The 26,913-nt window shown below is 48.3% G+C and overlaps 2 protein-coding genes across 2 annotated transcripts in view; both read left to right on the plus strand.

Annotated features, from left to right (window-relative positions):
• Positions 1–26,913, plus strand: part of LOC144584783 (uncharacterized) — a 205,507-nt gene that overhangs the window by 19,785 nt on the left and 158,809 nt on the right. The window lies entirely within an intron of this gene.
• LOC110090736 (tRNA (32-2'-O)-methyltransferase regulator THADA) overlaps positions 1–26,913 on the plus strand; it is a 55,115-nt gene that overhangs the window by 9,983 nt on the left and 18,219 nt on the right. The window contains exons 10-22 of the mRNA XM_072983133.2: positions 889–1,025; positions 2,826–3,023; positions 4,597–5,311; positions 6,810–6,962; positions 8,445–8,554; positions 10,366–10,526; positions 11,373–11,539; positions 13,219–13,404; positions 15,343–15,491; positions 17,163–17,306; positions 18,117–18,221; positions 19,268–19,468; positions 21,313–21,463. Coding sequence (XP_072839234.2) covers positions 889–1,025; positions 2,826–3,023; positions 4,597–5,311; positions 6,810–6,962; positions 8,445–8,554; positions 10,366–10,526; positions 11,373–11,539; positions 13,219–13,404; positions 15,343–15,491; positions 17,163–17,306; positions 18,117–18,221; positions 19,268–19,468; positions 21,313–21,463 — 2,577 coding nt within the window. The remainder of the gene's footprint in view (positions 1–888; positions 1,026–2,825; positions 3,024–4,596; positions 5,312–6,809; positions 6,963–8,444; positions 8,555–10,365; positions 10,527–11,372; positions 11,540–13,218; positions 13,405–15,342; positions 15,492–17,162; positions 17,307–18,116; positions 18,222–19,267; positions 19,469–21,312; positions 21,464–26,913) is intronic.

The raw sequence follows: 26,913 nt of genomic DNA on the forward strand, positions 1-26,913 counted from the left end.
TGCAATCAGCCACTCACAGGCCCCACCTCCGTGTCTGAGTGAGCAGCTGCCAGGGGAGGCAGGGAAGGGAAGCACACACTGCTGGTGGTGAGTGGGAGATCACACAGAGGAGGCAAGGCAGGTAAGTGGTGTTTGCCCAGAGAGATGGGGAAGGGAAGCACATGGTGCCCACCGAACACCTGTGCCGGTGCCGCGCCAAACCGCAGTTCATGCCCATCTCTAGTTAACTGATAGTGACTGATGCCAGAAAACTCCTCCAGAGTTTGCAGTGTTACAATTCCACCCAGACAAAGGCCAAAATCCTCTTGTGTATTTTCACCAGTGTAAAGCAGATTGGATCATGGAAGGAAATGGCCTCGAGTCAAGAAATCTCCACAGGGATTATTTCTTGCATACCAAGTTGCATGACGTACCCGATGACGTCCTTGGAGATTTCCACTCGAGGCAGTTCACTTCCAAAAGTTATGCCTTTTGCATAGCTCTGCAACAGGATTTCGGCCAGAGAGTGGACATGTAGGGGATGACTGGAGACAATGCACAACATTGTCTTCTGATTGTGGGCCACTTTTCTTGAAGCATCAGCCTTTGTTTCCAGTTTCACATTTGAGCCAGCATAAGGCAGCCTTAACTCTCCTCTGTTAGCCTTTTTTGGCAACTGAATATAAAACTAGTTCAGGGATGGGATTTTGTGGCCCAGGAGAAATTCCCTGCTGCTTCTATAACCTGCAGTAAGCCATGACGGAGCATTATGGGTATTGAAGTTCCAGAAAACCTGAAGTTACTCACTCCCAAACTGGAAGCAGTGATGGTAATTCTTTGGATGCCGTGTTTTTATCAGTCTGTCTTGTACAAGTTTTATGACAGGGAGCCTTTACTCTGCTTTTGCAGTTTTTTCTCTGTGGCTTGAACGCTTCCGAGAAAGCCTGGCAGAGATTTGGAAAATGAAGGGGCACCGGGTCCTGGCGGACAATTCTAGCCTCCTCCAGATGCTGTCCCGGGTCCTGTGGAATAACGCAGAGAGTCCGGTAGTGTATCTTACATCATTTATTGTGTTAAGATTTATTGGAGAAATGTTATATGATGCCCTTCTGCTATCAAAACAGCACTACAGTGAAACACATCATTTAAAAAAAAATCAAAATCCTAAATATATTGCTGGCTCTCAACTCAAGTAGACTCATGGAATTGACTGCTGCAACACCTGTGTTGGTGTAGCGGTGAAATGATTAAACTGAAGTACTGCAGTCAAGACTCTGCTCATGACATGAGTTCAGTCCCAGTGGGCTGAGATAACTCAGCCTTCCATGACAAAATGAGTACCCAAGCTTATAATTACTATATATACTCGAATATAAGCCTAGTTTTTCAGCGCATTTGTTTTCCTGAAAATGCACCCCCTCAGCTTATCCTCGAGTCAGTGTCAAAATTACATGTTCTCCCCTACAGTGTGGGTATTCTCCAGACTCCCCCACTCACCTACAGGCGCCTGCAGCCTCTGTGGGTGGTCCGATGACCCGGGTTAAGTGCACTGCATTTCCGCATCCAGGACACTCCCATCCTCCTCCTTCTGCATATTCTATGTACCCACCTTCCTCCTCCATCTCTCTCCATCTTGTTACGCAGGAGTAGAGCAGTAGATAAGCACAGCATCCAGTATGAGTCCTCCCTCTACAGGCAGTGAAGTGTGTCTCGCAGCTCAGAAGGGCAGTATCTTCAAAAACATTTAACCTACTGATGCCTCAATTAATGTAATTTTATTGGTATCTACTTTCATTTTTGAAATTTACCAGTAGCTGCTGCTTTTTCCACCCTCGGCTTATACTCGAGTCAATAAGGTTTCCCAGTTTTTGGTGGTAAAATTGGGTGCCTCATCTTATATTCGGGCCGGCTTATACTCGAGTATGTACGGTATGTTGTCAACTGTCCAGAAAGTGCTCTAATACTATGGAGCATCATATTGCTCAAAGCAATAAACAACAATAATCATCATTTTAAAAATTGCATTGGTTTGGTGGGCTGTTGTAAGTGGGGGCAAAGAGCTGGATTGACTCCCCAGATCATTATATTCTGGAGAGGCAATGTGATGTAGAAGGCAGCACGTTGGATCGGGAGACTAGGGTGACCCTAAGTCAAACTTGACTTGACAGCAACATTTTGCGGGTGGGGCGGGAAGGAATCGGAATATCTGGCTTCAGCCCTTTCCAGCTAGAGGTATGAATGAGGGATTTTGCTGGGTTCCGAGCCCCAGCATCCTGGGCTGCCACCAATATCTGGAGAACCATTATTGCCAGGATCTCCTGGGAGTTCTCCGGGTGACTGGCAGCAGATTGGCAAGGAGTTTTGACACTCTTGGGCAGATTGCTGGGAGTGCGATTCCCCACTCTTGTGCCTCTTTTGAGTAGAGCCAGCCTGTGTAGCCTTGGGCAAACTTCATGGTCATCCCGGGGCGCCCTCAGAAGACAGGAATGAATGGTAAAGCCCCTTCTGAGTCCAATAGGACCCCCACCCCTGCCCCAAGGAGCCAGGAAAACTGCATTCCAGAAAAACACTGAATACAAGAAAACCAATAAATAATAGTAAAATGGAGGGTTTTCTAAGCTTCATTTGGAAACCCGTTGTTGTAAACATGTGCCACTAACTTCAAAACCTTGGTTTGTTTACCCTGCAACCAGTATATTCACCTATAACCCATAGATTCATCAGCTGAAATGCTCATAATTTGTGGATTTCTTCAGTCACGTTCTAGACCTTGTAAATACTCACTTGTGCCTGATTCATAACTTAGTATATTTATAACTGTACTTTCCACCAAACCTCATATTCAGGTGGAAGGGGTTTCCGATTTCATCCGCAGTTCCTTTGAGCTTCTCATGGAGATCTACAGTCTGGAATGTGATCAGTTTGAGGATCTGGAGAGACCCCTTTACGGACAATTCCTACAGAGAATCATCCTTATGGCTTGGCAGACTCGGGCCCGGTATTTCGCACTCACCTCCATTCTACCCTACCTGGGCCCTGGAAAGGTAACCTCTGTGCGGTTCTGTGACTGTGTCTGTGTTGGGGCAGGTGTTCAACTTCTAGTACTTTATAAATGGCTGGGAATCAACACACTATGGGTACCATGTGGTGGTACTAGTTGCTTTTTATTTGGCACTGATTAGGCCTCATCTGGACTACGGTGTCCAGTTCTGGACACCGCACTTTAAGAAGGATGCTAACAAACTGGAGCAGGTTCAGAGGAGGGCAACAAGGATGATCTAGGGATTTGAAACCAAGCCCTCTGAGGAAAGGCTGAAAGAACTGGGCATGTCTAGCCTTGGGAAAAGAAGACTGAGAGGTGATACTTTTCAAATATTTGAAAGGCTGTCATACAGAGGAGGGGCAGGATCTGTTCTCGGTCCTTCCAGAGTGCAGGACACACAACAATGGACTCAGGCTACAGGAAGCCGGATTTAGGGTGAATATCGGAAAAAACATCTTAACTGTTAGAGCAGTACGACAATGGAACCGATGACCTCAGGAGGTGGTGAGCGTTCCAATCCTGGAGGCATTCAACAGAAAATTGGGCCACCCTCTATCAGATCTGCTTTGACTTGGATTCCTGCCTTGATCAGTGGGTTGGACTCGATGGCCTTATAATCCCTTTCCAACTCCATGATTCTATGATTCTTAATCCAGTTTTTAATCCCTAGTAGAATAGCCTATGGAATCATTTGCTGACTGTTAAATCCCACTGGCCAGAATCCTGCTAGAAATGCCTGATGGAGCAACTACATTAGTATAAATCCCGACTATGAATTGCTGCAAGTTAAGAAGTGAACGTAGGCATTTGCCATTGCACACCAGTCATGTGACCCGGTGTACCAGAGCAAATTTTCCAGGGAGTCTCTTCTTCTCATGAGATGGCCAAAGTACTGGAACCTCAGCTTCAGGATCTATCCTTCCAGTGAGCACTCAGGGTTGATTTCCTTCAGAATGGATAGGTTTGTTCTCCTTGCAGTCCAGGGGACTCTCAAGAGTCTCCGCCAGCACCACAATTCAAAAGCATCAATTCTGTATGTTTATAATATTTAACAATGCACCTGTGTTCTTCTTCAATCCTCCTATTAAGTAGGTTGGGTAAAGAACAGTTGCTCTTTTTATTATTATTATTATTATTATTGTTGTTGTTGTTGTTGTTGTTATTGTTGTTGTTGTTATTATTATTATTATTATTATTATTATTATTATTATTATTATTATTATTATTATTATTATTATTATTATTATTATTATTATTATTATTATTATTATTATTATTTGGCTGAGGATTCTTGCATCACTTACACTGACCTAGGGAAAAGGATGTTACCACGGTTGCAATTTGCTCCTAATTTTAAAGAGTCCGCATCTGGTCATGGATGAAGCTACCCAATTCTGGCACAACAAGGGGCTTAATCTCCGCTACTCTCAGTGGCCATGCTGGTGGGGCTATTCTGGGGCCTCCAGCTTCTAGAGTCGCTTTTTTCCCAGGCTCCGGCAAAGATCTGCCACCAAAGAACCCTTGGTTCTAATTCTGTTGGCATCCCATATCTTTTTTTTTTTTTTTTGGCTAAGGTTCTGGATCTCTACCAAGACCTCCCTCAGCACCTCCTGAACTGCCTTTCAACCAACCACCTGTGTCCGGCCGCCTCAGATGTGTACAAAACCATCCTCCAGCTTCAGCGCAAAGGCTGGACAGAGGGCCAAGAGGGCATCTCAGAGGAAGAGCTGGCTCAGAGATGGGCCCGTCCTTGGCTGCCCACCCTCTTCAGCGCCTTGACCTCTCCCGACTCTTTCCTCCAGAGCAACGCGGGCAACTACCTCCTCGTCTGGACTGTACGTCTTTTCCCGGCTTCTTCTGCTTTGCTGGCGGGACGCTTTAGCGGTAGGGATGCCTCTCAGCTCCGGGCCTGGGTCACGGTGTGGAACGTTCACAAGGCCCTCGTGGGGACCTTGCCTGAGGAGGACGAGACCCTTGGAAGACTGGCCGCCTGCCTTTTCTCTCAAGAAGACCACGTCCGCCTGGCGGCGCTGGGCCTCCTCTGCTCGACACCCAGGACCAACCAGGCCTTGTCCAAGAGGGAGGTCCAACTCCTGAAGGAGTTTTTGCCACTCAACTTGAATTGCGATTCCTCCTCTTTCCGGCAGCTCCTCCAAGCCACAGTGAAGAAGGCTTTGGTTCGGCTGCGGGACAGCGCCCTGGCCGTGCTGAAGCACCAAACCCCAAACCGACAACAAACACCAACTGTAGTCAGAAAGGATTTGGAAGCATCTCTGGAACAAGCCGTAGGTGAGTTGATTATCCTTCACAACTTTGCATGCTTAGGGACAGAGCTTTTGAGAGTTATGTCTTAAGAATGGTCCAGGAGCACAATATAATAATAATGTTCAAGTCCCATCAAGCCAGTTCTGACTTATGGTGAGCCTTTTTTTCAGGGTTTTCAAGGTAGAGAATACTCAGAAGTGGTTGACCATTCATTTTCTTCTTCTGGGTGAATCCTGGGACTGTGCAGCTGGCCCAAGGCCACACAGGCGGACCCTTCTCCCTAGAAGCACAGTGAGGGAATCGAACTCCCAACCCTCTGGTTCCACAGCCAGAGATCTAAACCCCTGAGCTATCCAGCCAGCGTGAGCACAATATGTTAGCTGTCGGTTTAATTCGTTCTCATTACTCATGCGGCTTGAAAAGCCATTCATTGCCCTTATCCATTTCAATGAGAAGAAAGAAATGTTACTGGCTACACTGCTTAATTCTTTTTTTTGAGCGGAGAAGCCGTCAGCATTGAAAAGGAATAGCTTGCAGACTTGAAAAACGGCTTTCAAAATGCCTTTGAAATGTAACTGTGTACCAATAAAGTAATTTCGTTCCAGTCTTTTTGGGACTACCGCTCCCAGCGTTCCAGGCTGCCGGTGCAATTTGGGGAGTTGTAGTTTAAAATCACAAATCTGCATAGCTCTGCTCCGTTTTTGTGTTCCCTTTGAAGTGTGGGTTCTCGTTGTCCTCGTTATCAGAGAAGGAGATCAACTCCTTCTGTTTTAACTGTAATACTTGACTGTCCTTAAAGGCAAGTTCTGATCATGGAGGGTTTCTAAGGATGGATTGCCAAGGCTGTGCCTGGCATGGGAATCGCTGGATATCTGGCTGTGTGAGCCGAGAAAAGTTATTTTCCCGTCCGTAGACCCTTGGAGGTGGGTTGTGCTTTGAACAGAAATTATAAAGGGGCAAAAAATCTTGTTCTGTTCCTGATGAAAGCCCCCCCCTTCCTGAAGCTACTGTTTGACCTGAGAGGGAATGTCCGCATGCCCATGAGGCAGCCTGAGGCAACCATTTCAGGTGGAACATACTGGGGGGGGGGGGGTCAGGATCAACGCCGGCCGGCCATGCTGCTCTGTCGGGAACCAGGGCCTTGTGTGCCCCATAACCTGTCCTTCGCCACCAAACTACCCTGCTGCTCTCCCCTCAGCAACCATGAGGTAAAATTCAACTGCCAGTCCAGTTTGTTTGTGTAGGTGGAATCAGGGGAAGAGGTGAGGATATTGTTGGCCTTGGCCTCAGGCAGCAAAATCTCTTGGGCTACTCCTGATTGACGCCTAGGGGTATCCACCTTCCCTACCTCAGCCCGAAGCAGCTGCTCTTCATTTTAGACCATTTCCTGTCAGTCTTTTGGCAGTGAGGTCTAGATCTCCTCCCGTTTAATGCTAGCCTGAAAATACTTCTGATCTCAACCTCTTCATCGCAGTGCTTCGGACATCTGTCCTCACCAAAAAAATTGCCCCCCCTTGCATAGGTTTTGTTGAGTGGCTGTGGCAGCTCTGCGTTGCCTCGCTGACCTCGGGGCCCAACTACCAGCGGAAGAAGACCTCCCTCCTTCTGCTGGCGGCCATCTTGGAGACGTGCACAGACTCGTGGAGTCCAGAGAGGAAGAAGGGGCAGCCTCCTCGTGAGTCATTTTACACTCTCCAAACCTAGCTTCTTTTGGCAGGGAGTTCCACAGCCCGAGGGTATCCACTGGAGACCTGGCTCTTGCATCCCATCCATATGGCCTGTTCCCAAGTGGATGGACGTACCGTATTTTTCCTTGTATAAGATGCTTCCATGTATAAGACGCCCCCTACTTTTCTAACCCAAAATTAAGAAATCTAAGCGGTGCTTAGCAAGTGGAGGGGGAAAGCAGGAATCAAAGCGCTTTGATGATTCCTGCTTTCTCCCTCCACATTCTTCTCAAGAAAGTGAACAGGGAAAGCAGGGATCAAAGCTCTTTGATCCTTTCCCTCTCCTTACTTCCATGTATAAGACGACCCTCAATTTTTAATCTAAAGACTTTAGCCAAAAGTATCATCTTATACATGGACAAATACGGTAGATACTTAGAGTTTTCATATAAGAGCATCTGGGGGACCCAAGGTGGGGAACCACTGAGACACAGACTTCACAGAAGTGGTTTACCCTTCCCTTCCTCTAGGGGGTGCTCTGGGACTGAGCAGCTTGCCCAAGGCTACACGGGCTGGCTCTTCTCCCAGGAGGCAGAGTGGGGAATCGAACTCCCAACGTCTGGCTCTGCCGTCAAGAGACCTAAACCACCAAGCTATCCAGCCAAGTTGAGTTTATTGTCAGCCCTGACCTAAAGATTTGGAGTGAATAATGGCAAATTGAAAAGGAGTTGATCCGTTTTACTATGTGACTAACTCATTGCTATAATTAAACCATTTAGAGACTGAGATCCTGTAGTAAGTCACAACTAGAGTAGGTCCATTAAATCTATATACACCTTATTGGAAGCCGCCCAGAGTGGTCGACCAGACCAGATGTGCGGGATATAAATCAAATCAAATCAATCAATCAATCAATCAATCAATCAATCAATCAATCAATCAATCAATCAATCAGTGGAGTATTGAGTGACTCTTGTCCTCTAAGTTCCATTGATTCAACGGCGCTGCTTATTACGGGAGTTCAGCCAGTGAATGGTTTAAAAATGATTTCTAGTTTTAAAAACAGCCTTAATTCTGATACAACAAAGTCACTCTCGGAGGGGTGGATTTTAAAATAACAAAAATAGCAAGCAAAAAAGGCAGTTATCGGCAGGTTTCGGGGAACCCCGAGGGAACACAGCAAATCTTGAAGATAGGACCCAAGGCCGGGATATGGAAGTTGTTGCGTGCTCAGTGGGGATGAATTGCTCATTGTTGAGGGAAGACCAGAAAATGGGCTTGCCAAATGGGGAAGTGGACGGCGTTGGATGGAAAACGCCCTGCAGAAAGAGGTGACAGGCTGGCCAGCACTTGAATTGAAGCAGTTTTGCACTGCAACATTGCGTTGCAGCTCCCTCTTGTGCTTCACAGCAGTTTCATTCTCATTATATTTAGGCCAGGGTTAGGCCCCTTTCTCTTCTCTCCCTTTCCTGCTCTGTCTGTGTCTGCAGGCAATATGGCTGCCCTCCTCAACTGGGCCAGAAGCAAGGGCTGCTGGGACTTTTTCTCTAGGAGCCACACCATGACACTGCTGAGCTGCGTGCTAGACAGTACGAACGAGGTAAGGGCTCCACACCTTGTCCCCGGGCGATTTCTGAGTGTTTTTTTTAGACACAAGAACCAGAACCACAGAGGCTTTATGGGCTGCACTTCAGAGTCATCGTGAGGACAGGTTTGAAATCCAAGTTCGAGGTTCCCACAAAGCGATTCTAGTCCTTTTTTTTTTTCAGTAGGGCTGCAAAAACGGTCGGTGCTCACTTGGGATTAAACCCTTCTGGATGGACAGTTAAGAGAACTGTGTCGGGAGAATGGCATCGGGTGTCCGCTGAGGTGGACAGCTTGTTTTGTAGAACGGGCAAGCTGTGTTTGATCTCATCAATGGCCTCCGCCGTACGCTCAGACACAAGCGGGAAGTTTATCTTATCTGGGTTTTGATGAGATATACCTTCAGCACCTTGGAGAGCTCCACAGAAAGCCCCCCCCCCCCCGGACCAGGGACTGCTCATTTCCTAAGATGCACACCTTGCTCTGCCGTCAGGTCTCAAACAGTACAGCTGGACCCCTGTATCTGTGGGAAATCAGTTCTAAGCCCCCACTCCACTTCTGGAATGCTGGAAAATGCAGATTATAGCAAAAGCTATTATAATAGTGAGCTCTATACGTAGCGTGGCCTCTTGCTTCCTCTAGTGGCTGCTTCATCATTAGAAATATGTATTTTGGATATTTTTCTTTTAATATTTTCAGATGTAGATAAGTGAATCCGTGGATACCGATCCCGCGGATAAGGGGATCCTACTGTTTTGCCACATTAGCTGAGTGGCCAGTATTTCCAGCAGCGAAAGGAGCCAGGTTTTTCATAAAACGTCTGGACTGGGCATTTTGGAGTTAGAGCCCCACAACATCCTTCAGCTTGAGAAGCGTTGACGCAGTCGGTTTCTATTGCTTAGGATTGTAGTTTTCGAAGCAGATCAGACAAGAAAATAAAAAAGCAGAAAAATATGAGACTAAAACGTTGTTGCACCTTAAAGATGTATGGCTATATTTTAATGTGCACTTTGGTGGATCAAGTCCACCTCCTTAGATGTGTGTGAGACCCTATGACAATCACTAATTAGGCATGGCCCCATGGCCATGCAGGGATACAGGAGGACAAAGTGTCAAACGTTGGTTGGTGTAGTAGACAAAAGTGGCAAATTGTGTGTCACTGTGATATTTCCAAGACATTAAGACTTGGTAATGACTTAAGACTCCCTGATTCATATCTAGACCTTTTTAATGGGTTTCTTTCCCTTCGAGAAGGGATGTGGTGGCCCTGCGGGCTAAACCACAGAAGCCTGTGCTGCAGGGTCAGAAGACCAAGCAGTCGTAAGATCGAATCCATGCGACAGAGTGAGCGCCCGTCGCTTGTCCCAGCTCCCGCTAACCTAGCAGTTCGAAAGCATGCAAATGCGAGTAGATAAATAGGGACCACCTCGGTGGGAAGGTAACAGCGTTCCGTGTCTAAGTCTAAGGCCATGTGACCATGGATGATTGTCTTCGGACAAAATGTTGGCTCTATGGCTTAGAAATGGGGATGAGCACCGCCTCCTAGAGTCGAACACGACTAGACAAAAATTGTCAAGGGGAACCTTTACCTTTACCTTCCCTTTGAAGCCTTATTCTGTAGAAAGTGACATTTTATTGGTAAAGGAACACCAGGGACCTCTTTCTGAAAACTTGCCATCTGCTTCACCTAGTAGCTGAAACCAGGGGCTGCGATCATGCCATCTGCTCTAGGTCTCCCTTGCCACGGTGAACACACCCTTTTCGTTGCTTTCGTGTCTTTGCTCATCTCTGCCCTGCCTTGCGCCTCCCTCTTCTCTTCTCCTGCAGATCCGTGAGCTGGCCTCAGAACTGCTTGTCCGGTACTTTCCGTCGCCTTTCCCAGAGTCCATTGCGGCAGCTCTGTTTGAGAGGGCGGGCGAAGCTGTGAGCAGCCCCCGGGTTCAAGAAGTTGAAGCCGGATCCATGTTGATGAAAACTCTTCTCCAGAAGTACGATCTTGCTTCCTTGTTCTCTTGAGCATTTTTGCCTTTGGTAGAAAGTAGCATTTGTCGGGTTCTCATATCTAACTTACCTAAGGGACGTGGTGGCGCTGCGGGTTAAACCACTGACGCCTCTGTGCTGCAAGGTCAGAAGACCAGCCATCGTAAGATCAAATCCACGCGATGGAGAGACCCCCCTGCCAATCTAGCCATTCCAAAGCAGGTAAAAATGCAAGTAGATAAATAGGGACCACCTCGGTGGGAAGGTAACAGCATTCCATGTCTAGTCGCGCTGGCCATGTGACCACAAAAACTGTCTTCGGACTAACACTGGCTCTACGGCTTGGAAACGGGGATGAGCACCGCACCCTAGAGTCGGACACGACTGGACTAAATGTCAAGGGGAACCTTTACCTTTACCATACCTAACTTGGAATCAGAACCTTGGTTCAATACTTAGAAGTTCAAACCAGAATGAGGAACAGATTTGCCACTGCCCACGAAATTGGTGTCTTCCGCTCAGAATTGTCCCCTATAGTTGAAGCCGCTGCAGTAAAACTCAAACAGGAAATTCCCGTCTGAGGAATGCTAGTAGTTGTAGTCAAAAAAAAAAACCCACCAATCAGCACGTTCCTAATTCTAAGCAGTTGATCAAACTATACATCCCAGATTTCCAAAAGATGGCACCGGGGCAGTCAAAGTGTTATCAGTTTGCTATAATGATGCAAGATAGACACAATATGAGTTTCTTTTCCCAGATATCACATTGTAATAATTACTTGATCCACTCAAGGGTGGGGAAAGAAGCTGTTCATATTCTTCTTGCCGCTGTTACTACAACTCTTCCTTCACCAGGTCGGACAACAGTATTTTAAAGCAAGTGTTGCCAGCGGCAAAAGAAGGGGTGTCTGAACAGTCTCACTGCCTATATTTCCTGGAGCATCTCCTCAGTTTGCTGCACAGACATTTTTCTTTGGCTTGCGAGGATTTGCTAAAAGCAGCTCACACAACACCAATACATGGTCAGTACTTTGGAGGTCTCTGTGTGTGCGCGCACGCGTGCCTGTGTGTGTGTGTGTGTGTGTGTGTAAGAACACAAAATATTGCTGCCAATATGAATGAGAAGTGTATTCAAATGGGAGTATCCAAAATACAGTGGTGCCTCGCTTAATGAGTGCACTGTTTAACGACAAATCTGCATAGCGACGTGTTTTTTGCGATCGCTAATGCGATCGCATTGCAATGTTTTAATAGGCAAAACATCGCATTGCGATGTTCGGTAAGCATTTCGCTTACCGATCTTCGCATTGCGATGTTTTGGGAACAGCTGATTGTCAGTTTCAAAATGGCCGCCGGGTGCAGAAAATGGCCGCCCGCAGCGTTTTCGCGCCCTGCCCTCGCTTACCAGGCGGCGAAAATGGCGACCGGATGGAGGATTCCCCGCATAGCGGTGGGTTTTTCCCCAATAGGAACGCATTAAACGGAGTTTAATGCATTCCAGTGGGGTCCCTCCCCCCGCATAGTGATGAATCCGGATAGCGACGTTAATCCTGGAACGGATTAACGTCGCTATGCGGGGCACCACTGCATATCCATTCCCCATCGCTAAAAAAAGGAAGAAAAATACACAAATTTTCTAAACTCTAAAACCCCACATCACAAATATAGTAAAAAATTATTAAGGAGTTATTTAACCTTGGCTATTTATAAGGCTTCTAGATTGCTCGACTTAGTCAAATCACTGCTTGGGGCAGTTTATATAATGTAAATCAAGCTGTACCACCCAATTTAAAATTGGTCAAAGGAAATACTCTCTATAACCTAATCACATTTATTTATTTTTATTGGCTTTGACTTACACCCCACCCATTTAGTGGACAAGACACAACTGTAGGCAGCTTCCAAAAATAGCATGAATATACAAACAAATTTAATATATATAAAAACAAAATTAAATATATATATAAAAACAACAAAAAAGTATAGGATTATATTAAACAGAGAAAAAAACGCCGACCCACAACGGATCCCTGTCATTAATAACGAGAACCAAATTACAGAATCATAGCAGAATAAACAGATATATAATACAGTATATCCAAGCAATCAATAACATATAATAAAACACCATCAAATCCAAACCACAGAAATGGGGCATAAAAAATTAACATTGAAGGTTGCCATTGGCCTCCCTAAACAATTCTGTCTTTAGTTGTTTTTTTGAAAGAAAAACAACTGAAAAGGGAGCAGGGCGGGCTATCTAATCTCTCAGGGGAAATAATTCCACCATGATAGTGCCACCTATGAAAACGCCCAATTTCTCACGAGGGTTTTGTTTACTTCCCTCGAGGCAGGCTCCCTCCGTCACGAGGACCTTGATGTGTGGGTTGACCAGGCAGATATTTTTGGAGAGAGCCTCCCCCCCCCCCCCGACAACAGATAACTGGAGTCCCAAACCATTCAGGGCTGTATAAGTCATAGCTAACACCTTGCTTGTATTCTGAGATCAACCTTAGTTTCTTACAAATGTTGGGGATTGTTTATTCGCTGGTTGACGAAAATTTAGGGTTTGGTGCTTTGTTTTCTTGACAACCTTTTTCTTTCCACCCTCAGAGAGAGAGAGAGAGGTTGGGAACAGGAATTGTGCTTCTAAAAAGTTCACTGCTTGAGAGTGACGGTGGGTTTTTCCCTCTCCCGTTAGGTGTGATTTCTGCCCTCCGTCGATGCCTCCTTGAGGTCCCCGAGGTGGCAGCCTCTATGCTGAGGGAGCAGCAAGTGCATCGCTGGCAATTATTCCTTAGTGGCCTGGTGGACGCTTTGAGGGATATCTGCAGCTTTCTTCTGGGAGTGCTGCAGAACAAAGAGTCCTCAGGCTTGGACCAACAAGGTGAGACTGAAGTGGGATGGAAGAATAACCACTAGAGATGGGCGCAGACTGGAAAACTGGCAGTTTGCAGCGATTCGTGTTTCGTGGCTACCCACGAACCAGCCCCGAACTTTTGGAATAACAAACCGGTTCGCGGTGTGGTTTTCTGGTTTGTGCTTGTGGGGAGGGAAACCTACCACCTCTGCCCCCTCGGCCACCCACACACCCACTTCTTCATGGCCTCCTTTTCTGGTCCTGCCACCTCTACCGCCGTTATCTTCAGAGACAGCAGAAGAGAAGATGGCCCACTATCTCTGAAGATGGTGGTGGTGGAGGAGGAAGAGGAGGAGGTGGCGGGGCCAGGTGGGGGTGTGCGACCGGGATGTAGGGGACGGGCGGGCAGGCCATCCCTTTTGCCGAAGCAAGAGGAAGCCCCAAGCAGGGAAAAAAGTTTGGTGCTCCATTTTGTTTTTGGAAAACAGGTTGCACGAACCGAACCACAAACCAACGCAGTTTGTGTTTATTTCCAGTTCGTCGTTCAGTTCACGCCCATCTCTATTAACAACCCAGGAGCCAGGCCGTCAAAGGCCACTTGCCTGCACCATCGTTAAGCCCGGCCGAGGAAATCTTGATAGTCCCGACAGCTGGATAGGTTGTAGGCAAGCCCACCTCCAAAAATGCGTCCCTCACTAACCAGCTACGTGTGTGTGATTTTTCAGTAGATTGTTATGCATTACTGATTTGGATGGATTTTTATCTTCCATTTCTGTGTGTTCTATTTCTCAGAGTGAGATTTTTTAAAGTTTGTATACTTATTGATCTTTGCCTTCATACTCCCTGTTGATGATGTGAGATGCCTCCTTATTCATTGTTCATAGTTTTAAATACTGTCTTTTAATGGTGTTAACTACCGCTGTCACTGTTTTCAACTTGAAATGTTGTCTTTCATTGTTTGTAAGCTGCCTTGGTTCCTTTTCAAGGAGAAAAGTGGGGTAAAAATATTTTAAAATAAATAAGTAAAATATCAGTAAGTTGCAATAAAGCTCTAAAAACCTCCATAGGCATCAGTGGAAATCTTTTTTAGAATCTCTGTTAGTCTGGGAGGGAGTAGAAGATGTTCCTTCTATTAATGATTGCTGATAAAACCAGGAGGAAGCTTTTGGGCCCGATGGCGACCTCCTTTATTATCCACCCTTTTTTTAAATTTGGGATTTTGTTTGTCATAGTTTTTAACATAATTTCATATTCTGCACTGATATGCAGCTTTGGAAAGGTTTCATTCTTAAAGATGGCTCAAAATGACTGTGAAATAAAAATTTAAAAATAAAATAAAATAACTAAAATGCATGAAATATTGGCGCCCTCTCTCTGCCAGCTTGAATTATCCATTGCAAACTTTTCCAAATGGCATTTGTGATCATTTTAAAATGAAAAGTACAGTAGAACCCTGGTATCTTTGGGGGGAATAATTTCCAAGCCCGCCCATCCCCGCGGTTGCCAAATCTTATAGTCTCTGGTTCCCTCTAGTTCTGGTAATACACCTTGGAAGCATATATTTCTGGGTTTTTTTATTTAATATTTTTGGGCAGCAAATAACTGAAGCGCAGGTACTGATCCCAGGAATATAGCGGCACTATTCTGTCCTATTTGCTTGGAGAAAGCATTTGTATCAACCGAGAGCACTCTCAAAGCAGTTTATGTACATTTAGTAAAGTACAGCCCTTTTCTGCAAGCCTTTCATCAAAAATGGTATGACACAAAAGGAAAAATGGACGAGGAAGGAAGAGGAAAATGCAAGATATTGGACAGATCTCGCAGAATGGTCCTCCTTTGTCTCTGTCTCCTTCCATCTTCTGGAATTCCTTGCGAGAGTGACAGTGGAGAAGGGAGGTATAAAAGTTTTGCATCCATCCTCCATTTCTGTCCTGCTACATAACCCTTCTGTCAATTTTATTGCAGCTGCCGCACCTTCGTTTGCAGACATGGGGAATGCGATTGGCGGCCTCATCCGGCTGGGAAAAGACCTGGGATCCCAGGAGGAGGACGATTCGGTCCTGCTCTCCGAGGAGCACAGTCTTGTCCTCACCTGTTGCTGGGTTTCAGTAAAGGTGAGTGATTCCGGCTGTGCTCCGGGAAAGGAGTTGAACTGAACTACGGATCCCATCCTCCCTATTCCCATGCTGCCTGTGGAGTTCTGGGACTCGTCATCTAAAAGCTGACTTTCCCCCCATACCCGCTGCCGATCTCTGTCCTTCCACCCTCCTGTCTTAACCTAAAGTCTGATCCGCTCGGTGGATTCAAATGCTTACCCTAAAGGAATTTACTTAACAAAGAATTTTATAAGGTCTTCTCACTTCCTCCAGACCTTTCCTGAACAGCTAAAAGAAAGGCTGGTTGCCTCTAAGGTGGGGTGGTTGGAGTCAAGCCACTTCCCACTTACAAGCTTCATCACTAAATCCAGCTGTTGTCAGCTGGATGGGAAATTTGTCTCCGGTGGCCGTACTTAAATGTCTAACCTATGCTCAACGCAAGCAGATAACTTTTTCATGCCCATGAAAATGTGTGGTACTGCACCCATGAATGGATCTCACAGCTGTTTTTCCTTCAACTCTTTATACCTTGCCACGTGCGCGCGCGAACACACGCACACGCACGCACGCACACACACACACACACACACACACACACACACACACACACACACACACACACACAAGAGCATCACATTTAAAAAAATATCAAGTATAAAAAACAATAACACACGGTAGGAAACCTCCCCCCAATGCAAACTTTAGAAATATATAGTTCTAGGATTTTTTTCTTTATATTTTTAATATTTTCAGACCGTGGATAAGCGAATCAGCAGAGGCTGATCCTACAGATACGGGGGGTGGGGGATGGGATGTTTCCCTACTGTACATACCTAAGAAACTTGATAGCACAAAACAACATACAAAGCGGTTGTGTAGAACTGACTCTGAAAGGTTCCCATTGGGACCAGCCCTCACCTTGGGCAAGAGGGACACGCTTCCCTCGGGCATCCGCAGGTTCTGCAGATCATGAAGTAGCATGAATTTTCAGCTAGGCATTTTTCTGCTTACAATTTCACTACCAAGACGAAGAAGGATGCTTTGTATCCTGTCTCATATATAAAGATGGAAAGGGGGGGGGGGGACGGACAGAAAAATCCAGTAAAAATTGGGGGGGGGGGGTGTTTCCATTTTTTTCCAAAGCCATTTTCCCCCCGCAAGAAAACTGGAAAAAAAAGGACTGTAGAATATGTTCTTTTACAATGATAAATAGTATATCTGTGACATGGTATTCAAACTATATGAAGGCCTGGAGGAAAGACTTCCGGGACTTTATGTATTTAACTTCTCTGAGAGTCATATATAGAAATAAGGTAGCTAGCTTTGGGTACCGCCCACTGGATGTAGATGGGGGGGACCTATTCCCCCCCCCCCATTTCCTGTGCATTTCTTGATACCAGCTAAGGGAGAGGTATTGTCTCTTTCTTCCAGAAAGCAAATGTTTTGCTAGGGTGGGAGGGAGGATATTGCTTTAATTGGATATCCGTTGCTCACATCACCGCCCCAAACAGTGACAGGCTGGTGAGAGTCATAGTAGAGAGTGAGTTGATGCCCTAAAAACTGCCTGTAGGAGAAATATTACAGCACTGGGGGGTGGGGGGGCCTTAGAGGCGTTGGGCACGGCTCGAACAAGCCAGAAGCAACGATTTCGTTATTTATTTGACCCTCAAATCTGCTTTTAACTTCAAGGAAATTGGGCTGCTCTTCGGAGGCCTAGTGGAGACCTTCCTTCCTCTAGCGCCACCTGCAGGCTGTGGGCCTCTCCTGCCGATCCACATTCTCAACACAGCCGCCGAAGTGTTCCAGAATATTTTGCTCAAGTGCCGGCACTGGGTAAGACCCGCTTCCCATTCAGCGACCCGCTTGTTTTCTGAAACTTACTTTGAGACCCTCCTCCTGCCCATCCTTTATCTCGAGGCCAGTCCAGATTATTATTTTTTCTGCCCTGAAAGTTGAGGATTGCATTTGGACAGGCTTCTTCTGCTGGAGATAAAAAGAAGCTGCCTCAACAGCTCACGGGGTTCCAGCCGTGTCAATAAATCTTTATTGTTTAGATCAGGGGTCCCCAACCCCCGGTCTGCGGCCCTGTGCCGGTCCATGGCCTGGGCCAGACTGGGCCACAGAGGCAGGTCTCCCACCTATCCCACATGCACTCCCCCCCATGCAGCCCCTTTGCGCATGCACCCGAGGGCACGTGTGCCTGCACGAGTGCTTCCACCCCTTTGAGCATGTGCGCAAGTGCCCCCGAGTGCTCCCGCCCTTTGTGCATGCATGCAAGTGTGCACACTCCCATGTGAGTGCACGCACAGCCATGTGAGTGCACGCACACCCATTCGTGCATGCGCATGAGCGCCCCTGCCCTTTGTGCATGCACATGAGTGTGCGCACAGCCACGCAAGCACCCTGCCACTCCTTTGTGCATACACACGAGTGCACGAGCAAGCATGCACCTGCCCATTTGCACATGCGTGTGAGTGGGAGTGCCCCACCTTTCCCAACCGGTCCACAGTGTTAAAAAGGTTGGGGACCACTGGTTTAGATCATCCGAGCTTTTGATGGCAATCTTCTGCCCTATCTTCATCAGGGAAGGCAAGATCCCTGACGAGGATGGCACAGGATCTCAATCTCTCTCTTTCTCTCTAGGGAGCTGTGGAGGGCTGCAGTCTAGGATTCACCAAGTTTTGCACCACTTTGCTCAGACATCCGGACCCGGAGCTGCAAGCTATACCAAAGGCGATGTTAGCACAGGTATTACCTTCCCCCATTGTGGTGCATGCGTGAATGCGGTCTTAGGCAACCCCCAAAGGTCGGTAGAGTTGCCTCTTTGGATGGCAATGCCCAGGGTTCCTCATCCAACCAGGCAAATGCTGGTTGAGGATTCTGGGAATTGTAGTCCAAAAAAAAAAGGATAAATTTTCAAAGCGAGCCGTGCTCCCCGGGCTGAGCGTCTAATGTGGGAACCATCCTTTGGGTCATTTTGGCACCGTTCCACGGATTTACAAATATACAAGTGGAGGGGACGTGGAAGCAGGGGCGGGGGGGCTCTAACCTTGCTCGACCAGATATGGATTCCAGATATGGTTGACCATAGTGCCTATCATCCTCGGCTAGCAAGGGAAAGAGACTGGCTAGGGCCATGGTGCACATACCAGGTCTAATGAGGACTTTGTGGGGTAGTTTTCACTGGGAAGAGAAAGGTTTAAATTGTTTTAGGATGGGGCTCTTTTGCTGGAGTTGGGAGTTCGATTCCCCCACTGTGCCTCTGTGGCAGCGACTGGTCTCAAGGATCCAGGGGGCCCCTTCCAGCTCTGTAGTTCTAAGATGACGATGATTACATGTTCAGTTTTATTTTAGTATGCAATGATGTTGGTTTCTCAATCATTTTATAACCCACCTTGGATCCGTATGTAGAGGAGGTTCATGCGCGTGTTTGGTTAAAAGTCCTTTCCATCACAGGGCACCGTCCCAGTCTTTAATTCTGAGGGATGTATCCTGCCGATGGCTGGTACGGTAAGAGCAAGAAGCCCTGGGATGCTTACACACCTTCTCAAATAGCTGGCTCCGTTTGTTCCTATGTTAAATGTCAGCTTTTGCTCCCTGTTGGTTTGAATTTAACACCAGCCCACTGATTCCCAAACATGGGCTCACCTGATATCATGCATACGACGTCGAGAGTCCCGAACGAGCTTTTTGGGAGCTGAAATCAAAGCACACACAAACACACCTTTAACAGTTTTAGCGACCTACTTTGCTTCTCTTTTCCACTTTCCTTTTCTTTTTTACCCCCCACTTAGGGCTTGACTTTATTAAGTAGCCCCAGAAGCTGTTCCATTACTCGCCGGGCGGCTGGTTTCCCGATGCTTTTTCTCTGCATCGTGGCTGGAGAGGACCCGGCTAAATCACGGCCTCTTCTGGCTGGTTGCATTCAGACGTTACTGGCCTTGGCCAATGAGCCCCTTCCCCAGGACTGGGACCAGACGGTGGACTTGCCACAGGTAAGGGGGGACAGAACCGCTTGCCTGGAACGGCCTGCGTTTTTGTTGGGATGTCTTGCCAAGGAAGTAACTTAAGTAACTTAAGAGCAAGGTTCGGGAAGTTTTCCTCTTCAGAAAAATGAATCTTGTGACAGGCTGAAGCTGAGTAGTGCTAGAGGATGATGCTCTGTAACCAAACATCATTGTGCTGCAGCTGAATTATAAGTGGCTTTGTGGTTGTTATGTGCCATCAAGATGCCTCCAACCTATGGCGACCCTATGAATGAGCCATTTCCAGAATGTCCCGTCCTCAACAGCCCCTGCTCAGTTGTTGCAGACTCAACCCTGTGGCTTCCTTTAGGGAGCTCGTCCATCTCATATTTTGGTCTTCCTCTTTTCCTGCTGCCTTCCACCTTTCCCTGCATTAATGCTTTTTTTCCAGAGAATCCTGCCTTCTCATGATATGCCCAAAGCAGGACAGCCTCAGCTTCAATCTTAGGTTCTTTTTTAAAGAGAAAGGCAGGCTAAAATACTTTAAATAAATAAATATTTTTACCTTAAGAGATAGTTCAGAGCCGTGATTTGCTCTAGGAAGCACGTGTTCATTTTTCTGACAGCCCCAAGGTTTCCTTAAAGCTCTCTTCCAGCACCATATTCAAAATGAATCCATTTATTTATTTATTTTGCCTGTTTTAAGTGACTTTAGGATTGATTAAATGTATTTGTCACAAAATAAAGTTTTCAGGTTCTGCTGAGAAACTAGAACATGTATCATAGTTCAGACTTTTGTGGAACTTAGCACAGTTCATCCGTTGAATGGTGAATCTCCAGAATTTTGTGTGCGTGTGCATATTTACACACGTAACGTGCAGAGATTTAGTGATAGGATTGTAAATAAAAAAGGACATTATTTCTTCTTTGCAGCCCCAAAGTGAAGGAATTCCTTCTCCCAACCACATGGCCCAATTCACTTTGGACCGATGTGGATCGCCATCCATAAAACCCTGTAGACACCTTGTAGAAGCGAAGCAAGTTTGAGTTGGGGCATTGCCTGGACGAAACACTGCTCAGGAGCCACGCTGTACCTTGTCTTGAATGGTGTGGCTGAAATCTGGCAGAGTAGACCATAGAAAAGGGCTGGCAGAGGGTGAGAGGAGGGCACCCCCGGGCATCTGCTGGGAATCTGACTGCTGATGCCAGTCCTGGTGCTTTTGGGTCTTCAGCACAGAGGAGGAAGAGGAGAAGTGAGGAGGTCTGTCCTGTAGAGCTGGACAGATGCCAGACGTCCAGGGACAAGCTTTTAAACTCCCCAAACCCATCGAAGAATTCATCATCGCCTCCAAAAGACAAAACTGGGTGTGAGCAGAAGTCTACTTCTGTTTTCATTAAGGCATGAAAAACAGGGCGCAAGGAAGCATGCACCTTTTTTCGGTGCAAAATCACTGATCTCAGAAATGTCCGGGAAGCCGTGGCCGATTTTTTTTTTGTCAGAACTTTTATAAGGAGACGGGGGTTGGTCCCAAGGGGGCACGTGGCCCATAGGCCACCAATCGACACACACACACTCCTGCTCTACGTCTTGGAAGGGAAGGCAAGCCCTGTTCCCAAAACTCCTCCTGCTACGCCTTGCAGTTTATTTACCACTGACTTGACCAGACTTTTGCCAGCTTCTGCTGCTCCTGTTGTGGCTCGTCTACGGAACCTCCCCCTCCAGCCCCGCCAGTGAATTACCTTTTTCAAACAGGGCCTTCCTCCGTTCCCCAGGCCATTTGGGTCTGTTTGGGTCAGATTCAGCAAGTGTTGTGTGAATGTCCTTGGAATCAGAGGGCTCCCGCAAAATGATCTCTCTGTTTTCCCTTGCGTAGGTTTCAGCCGTGCATGTGTTGCAAACCTTGGTTCGCGGTTCCGGGCTTGGAACAGCCCTGCGCCAGCACATCCCACCCATGGCGGTGTTGTTTCTCAAGGCGCTCAGCTCCCCAAGCTGGGCCATGAGAAACGCAGCCATCCAGCTTTTTGGTAAGTCCCACCCTTCCCATGACAGGGATCTTGCCAGTCCCCATAGCCACCCTGCCCCATAAGAGGTTTTCCCGAACATGCAGGCCGATGGATATCAATAAACGAAGAGCGGGTCTTTTGTAAAGTTAATAGCTCTTAATTGCCCATTCAAAGCCAAACTGCTCTCAGATGCTTTGCATTATACCCGGGATCACTGGCAACAATATCCTGTTCCTAAGAATATCCTTTTGCCCCTGTTAGGAGGGTTACAGCTCAACTCACGAGGAACCAGGGGTGTTTGAGAGGGTGGTAGATGAGATCATGCCCACGATGTTTAGAAACTCCTGAGGCTTTAACCTTATAAACTCTGACCCCACTGCAGGAGAGAAGGCAAAAGCCCTTCGCCAAGGGGCATAACAGGGAAGCAATACTGCATCTCGGCTTGGAAGGGTTGCACGTAAATTTTTGTGCTCATGATCAGAACTGTTTGGATTTTTTCAAGTCATAAAAGTAGCACTCTGTTGTCATAAAGGGAAACCAAGAACATTGTTGTTAAAATGGACTTGCTAGTTAAAGTTGTGGGTTTTGTTTTGTTTTTAAATCTGGAGGAGGTGGAATGATGATAGTAGCCATAACAGCAGCAACAGAACTGTAGAGCTGGAATAGACCCGATTGATGATTGATTATCGAGTCCAGCCCGTATGAGAGAGGCACAGTGGGGGAATCAATCTCCCAGCCCCTGGTTCCTAAGCCATTGAGCTATCTATCCGGCAGGCTGCAGTATTTGGTTCTTCTTCGTGGACTCTGTGAAATCACACTAATGGGTTAATCTGCGCTTGCGCAGAAGGTCTCGGAACATTCTAGAGCTTAAAGTAACACTTTTGGCTCCGCCCCCCCAGGACCTCATGGTCCGCCCGCCCTAACAGCCATTCAGTTCCATTTTTTCCGCTGCTGCAGTTAGGTCTCCTAGCTAGAGCTCCGTGAAAGTTTGGAAAGATCTGAAGATTCCTGAGTTTTGGACTCCGCATTCTTGCTTCAAGGGAAGTACTTACTTCATTTTATTATTAGGGGAGTTTTTGGACTGTTTTTGAGGGCTCCCCTCGCTCCCCTACCCCTTTTTTTCCCCCCTTATTTCTTGGACTGTTTTCCCGCCTTTTTCTCTTTTATGGCCTCCAAGGCACCATCTTCACCTAAAGTTACTTTTAAAAGCTGTGCCGCCTGTTCTAAAAAGATCCCTTCCACAGACGGCCATCGTTACTGTTTATTTTGTCTTGGGGAGTCCCATATCCCCCAGACTTGTCGCCATTGTGAACGTTTTACCCGGCAAGGCTTAAGGCTTCGAGAGCAACGTCTCAGGGCAGCGCTCTGGGAGAAATCCCTCACCGCACCTGCTATGGCAGCGTCCTCTGCGCCTGCAGATTCAGCTCCTGCACCTGGCCCTAAAACTAGGGCTAATGGCAAGTCAGCTACGTCTACCCAGAAGGTTTCTAAAAAATCTAAGCCTCCTAAGAGCCAGGCCACGGCCGCCATTCCTCCCCCGCCGTCTCCGGCGGCCACGCCTCAGCTCCAACCGTCGCCTTCCCTGCCTGCTCTTACTCCGCAATCTCCTATTGAGATTCACTCCCAAGCGTCGTCGGTAGCTTCTTCTCCACCATCCTTGCCACTACCGACCGATACGCCGGATACACCCTTCTTCCCATCCCCTAGGAAGAAGAGAGCCAAGACGAAGCATTTGGAAACAGCCTCTAGAGATTCCCGGTCTCCGAGCCCCTCGGGACCGAAGGTCTCCCCCCACGGGGCTCGACATTCTCGCCCCAAGAAACGTAAGAGGCAGGAGGCTATGGAAGACAAAACCGCTCCGCTCAAGCTTTCCAAGAGCTATTTGAGAAAATGGCGGAAACAGATGCAAAAGCTCTATGACCCGCGGCTCCTTTACAGCCTCGCTACGCGGAGTTCCTCATCCGACTCCTCATCCTCCTCGTCGGTCTCCTCCGTCTCTTCGGTACCGTCGGTACCGTCGGCCCGCGATACCGATAGGGGTAGACGACGACACGCCCACTCGGTACCGTCCCCTCACGATATCGGAGTCAAGGGTTCTAAGCCGATACCGGGAGGACCCTCCTCACGGAAGGCAGAGCAACAGACCATACCGACCGGTATACCACGTCGTACCACCACCGATACCGGAATCGGTACCGCGCCTCTCGGTACCGACGCACCGCCACCTAAACCGAAGCGGCATCGCGACACGGTACCGCCGAAACCGCGAAAGAAGAAGCGCCGCCACGTTTCCTCTGACTCGGACTCTTTTCAATTGGATCTCCCCGATACCGATACCGATCCCGATACCGGGCACGGTACAGGACACGGTACCGAGCACGGTACCGACACCGGACCGAGGGGCAAGAAGCGCTCTAAACGCAGAGACAAGTCGATACCGGCCCCCGTTTTTCCCATGCCGGAACTCCCGCTCCCCCCGCCCCTCCCTTCTGATTATCCCGAGGACTCCTCCTCCGAATGCTCTTTTTCGGATACTTCGGCTCCTAATGATAACACTCCGGACTCTGCCATCATTGATAAGAACCCGGTTTCTCCTGCGGCCGACTTCCCTAGCTATTCCCAACTGATACATAGAATAGCCTCCGCTTTGGAACTCCCTGTCGAACGCCCGCCTGAAGCGGTCCCCGACAAGGTATACGGCGATATTGATGAGGATCAGAACCTACCCATGCGTCTAGCATTCATTCCTTCACTGTTGCGCACCCTAAAGCAACCTTGGGACAAACCTTGTTCTACCCCTCAAATGTCCAGACGGGTCGAGAACTTATACCGGATTCAGGGATCTAAACTGGATTTCCTGGTAAAACACCCTGCTCCCAATTCCCTTATTGTCGACGTCGCCCAGTCTAAGTTTCGGCCTGCATCAGCCGCATCCCCCAATAATAAGGATGGGAGGAAAATGGACATATTTGGTCGCCGTTCATATGCCTTCTCGTCTCTAATCGTGCGAGCTGCCAACTATGTTGCCGCTATGGCGGCGTACCATCAACACTTATGGGATTTAGCTCTACCATCCCTACAGGCTGCACCTGATGAGCTGCAACCAAGAGGCCTCTCTCTTCACCAGGAGGCATCACAGCTCATTCGTCAGGAACGGGTCACGGTTCGTCACATCTTGGATGCTGCATCCCGTAATTTAATGACGGGTATTGCCATGAGGCGACAGGCGTGGCTCAAGTCCGCAGCTATTCCTGAGGACTCCAAGGCCCGTATCCTTGACCTTCCCTTTGACGGCTCGGGTCTTTTTGATCCCAAGACGGACGAGATCCTGAAGGGCCTCCATGAAGCTAAAAAGGCTGCCAGATCCTATGCTGCTCAACCGTTCTACAAACAACGCTACCCTTGGAAGCGCCCATCCTTTCCCCCGGCTATGCAGCCAGGGAAATCCTATCCCTACAAGCAAAGGTATTCTCCTTCTTCCGGCTACACCACTAGACACGACCAACGACACAGGACACGTGCCACCTTCAAAAAGGTCGACCGTAAGAATAAACAGGGCCTTTGACTGCTCTACGGCCATTTTCTCTCCTTCCTACGCCACCCGCTTGTCCCCTTTCCTCTCCAGTTGGCTTACCATCACTTCAGACAAATGGGTCCTTTCTATCATCGCTCGCGGTTACGCGATAGAATTTTTGGAGACGCCTCCTCCCCGTCTAGTTCTTACCCCCCCATCCGACCCTCTAAAGCAAGAAGTAGCCACCCTGTTACACAAGCATGCAATAACCAGGGTGTTTCCAAATCCTGCCAATCCTGGTTTTTTCTCCAGATATTTTCTGGTGACGAAGCGGGACGACTCTTTCCGTCCTATTTTGGACCTCAGGCGTCTCAACAAATTCATTGCCTATCGTCGTTTCCGGATGGTGACCTTGGAAAGGATTCTGCCTCTCTTGCGACAGGGCGACTGGTTCGTCGTCATAGACCTCAGCGACGCCTACTTCCACATAAATATCAGGCACGACCATCGTCGCTTCCTGCGCTTCTCGCTGGGGTCAAGATGTTACGAATTCTCCGCTCTGCCTTTTGGACTTTCCACCGCGCCCAGAGTCTTTACGAAGTGTATGGCCCCGGTGGCGGCCTTCCTGAGAACAAGGGGCATAGCCGTCTTCCCATACATCGACGACTGGCTACTGGTTGCTCACTCCAGGCTTCAGGCCGAGCGTCACACCCTTACAGTGCTCCGCCTCCTCAAAACTCTCGGACTGCAGGTGAACTACAAGAAGTCCGTCCTTGTTCCCTCGCCTGTTGCTTCCTACATAGGCGCCACCCTCGATGCTCGGACCGGCCGAGCACTCCTCCCTTTAGAAAGAGCGCAGAAGATGGCTGTTCTCATCGAGAAATTCCGCCCTCTCCATCATGTCACCGCTCACACTGCTCAGAGGCTACTGGGCCTTATGGCCTCCACCACTTCGGTCATCCCTCACGCGAGACTGAAGCTTCGTTCGCTGCAGGTGTGGCTCCTGTCACTCTTCAACCCCCTCTGGGACTTCCCCAAAAAGAGACTCTTGGTGTCCAGGGAATTGTCAGAGCAGTTGAAGTGGTGGATCAACCCGGACAATCTGTTCATGGGACGCCCTTTCGCCCCCATTGCCCTACAAACTCGCATCACGACGGATGCCAGTGACATCGGCTGGGGTGCCCATTGTTGCGGCCTGCAAGTCCACGACCGGTGGTCTCCAAAGGAGCTTGCTCTCCACATCAACAATCGGGAGCTTCTCGCCATCTTCAAGGCCTGCCGGGCGTTCCTACCCATCATCAGGGGCACAGCCCTTCAGGTTGTTTCGGACAACACGACGGCTGTCGCGTATGTCAACAAGCAGGGCGGTACCCACTCCTTCTCCCTCCTGTATCTTGCTGTCCAGCTATGGGAGTGGTGTCTCCAACATCATGTCTTTCCATCCGCTGTATACATTTCCACTCACGACAACATACTTGCGGATCGGCTCAGCAGGACTGCTGTTACCATGCACGAATGGGTGCTGGACCATGCGGTGTTCCTAACACTCTGCCAGCGATGGGGAACCCCTGTGGTGGATGTTTTCGCCACTCACCTCAACTCCAAATGCCCCATCTTCTTCTCCAGGGGCGGTCACGGCCTGAATTCGCAGGGCGATGCTCTGATGGTGACGTGGAGCCACCATCTTCTCTACATGTTTCCACCGTTTCCCCTCCTACTGAGGACACTGGTGAAAGTCTGCGACGACGATGCGAATGCCATTCTGATTGCTCCGTTTTGGCCGCGCCAACCGTGGTTCGCGAGGCTCATCTCGAGGGCGACGGAGTACGTCAGGCTACCTTACCTTCCGCATCTGCTGACCCAGAACGAAGGGACAACTTACCACCCGGACGTGCAATCACTCCACCTCACCGCCTGGAGGATAGTCCCACGGTAGCCCACGTCCTCTCCCATTGTC

This window comes from Pogona vitticeps, chromosome 14 (assembly GCF_051106095.1).
Source record: "Pogona vitticeps strain Pit_001003342236 chromosome 14, PviZW2.1, whole genome shotgun sequence".
NCBI lineage: Eukaryota > Metazoa > Chordata > Lepidosauria > Squamata > Agamidae > Pogona > Pogona vitticeps.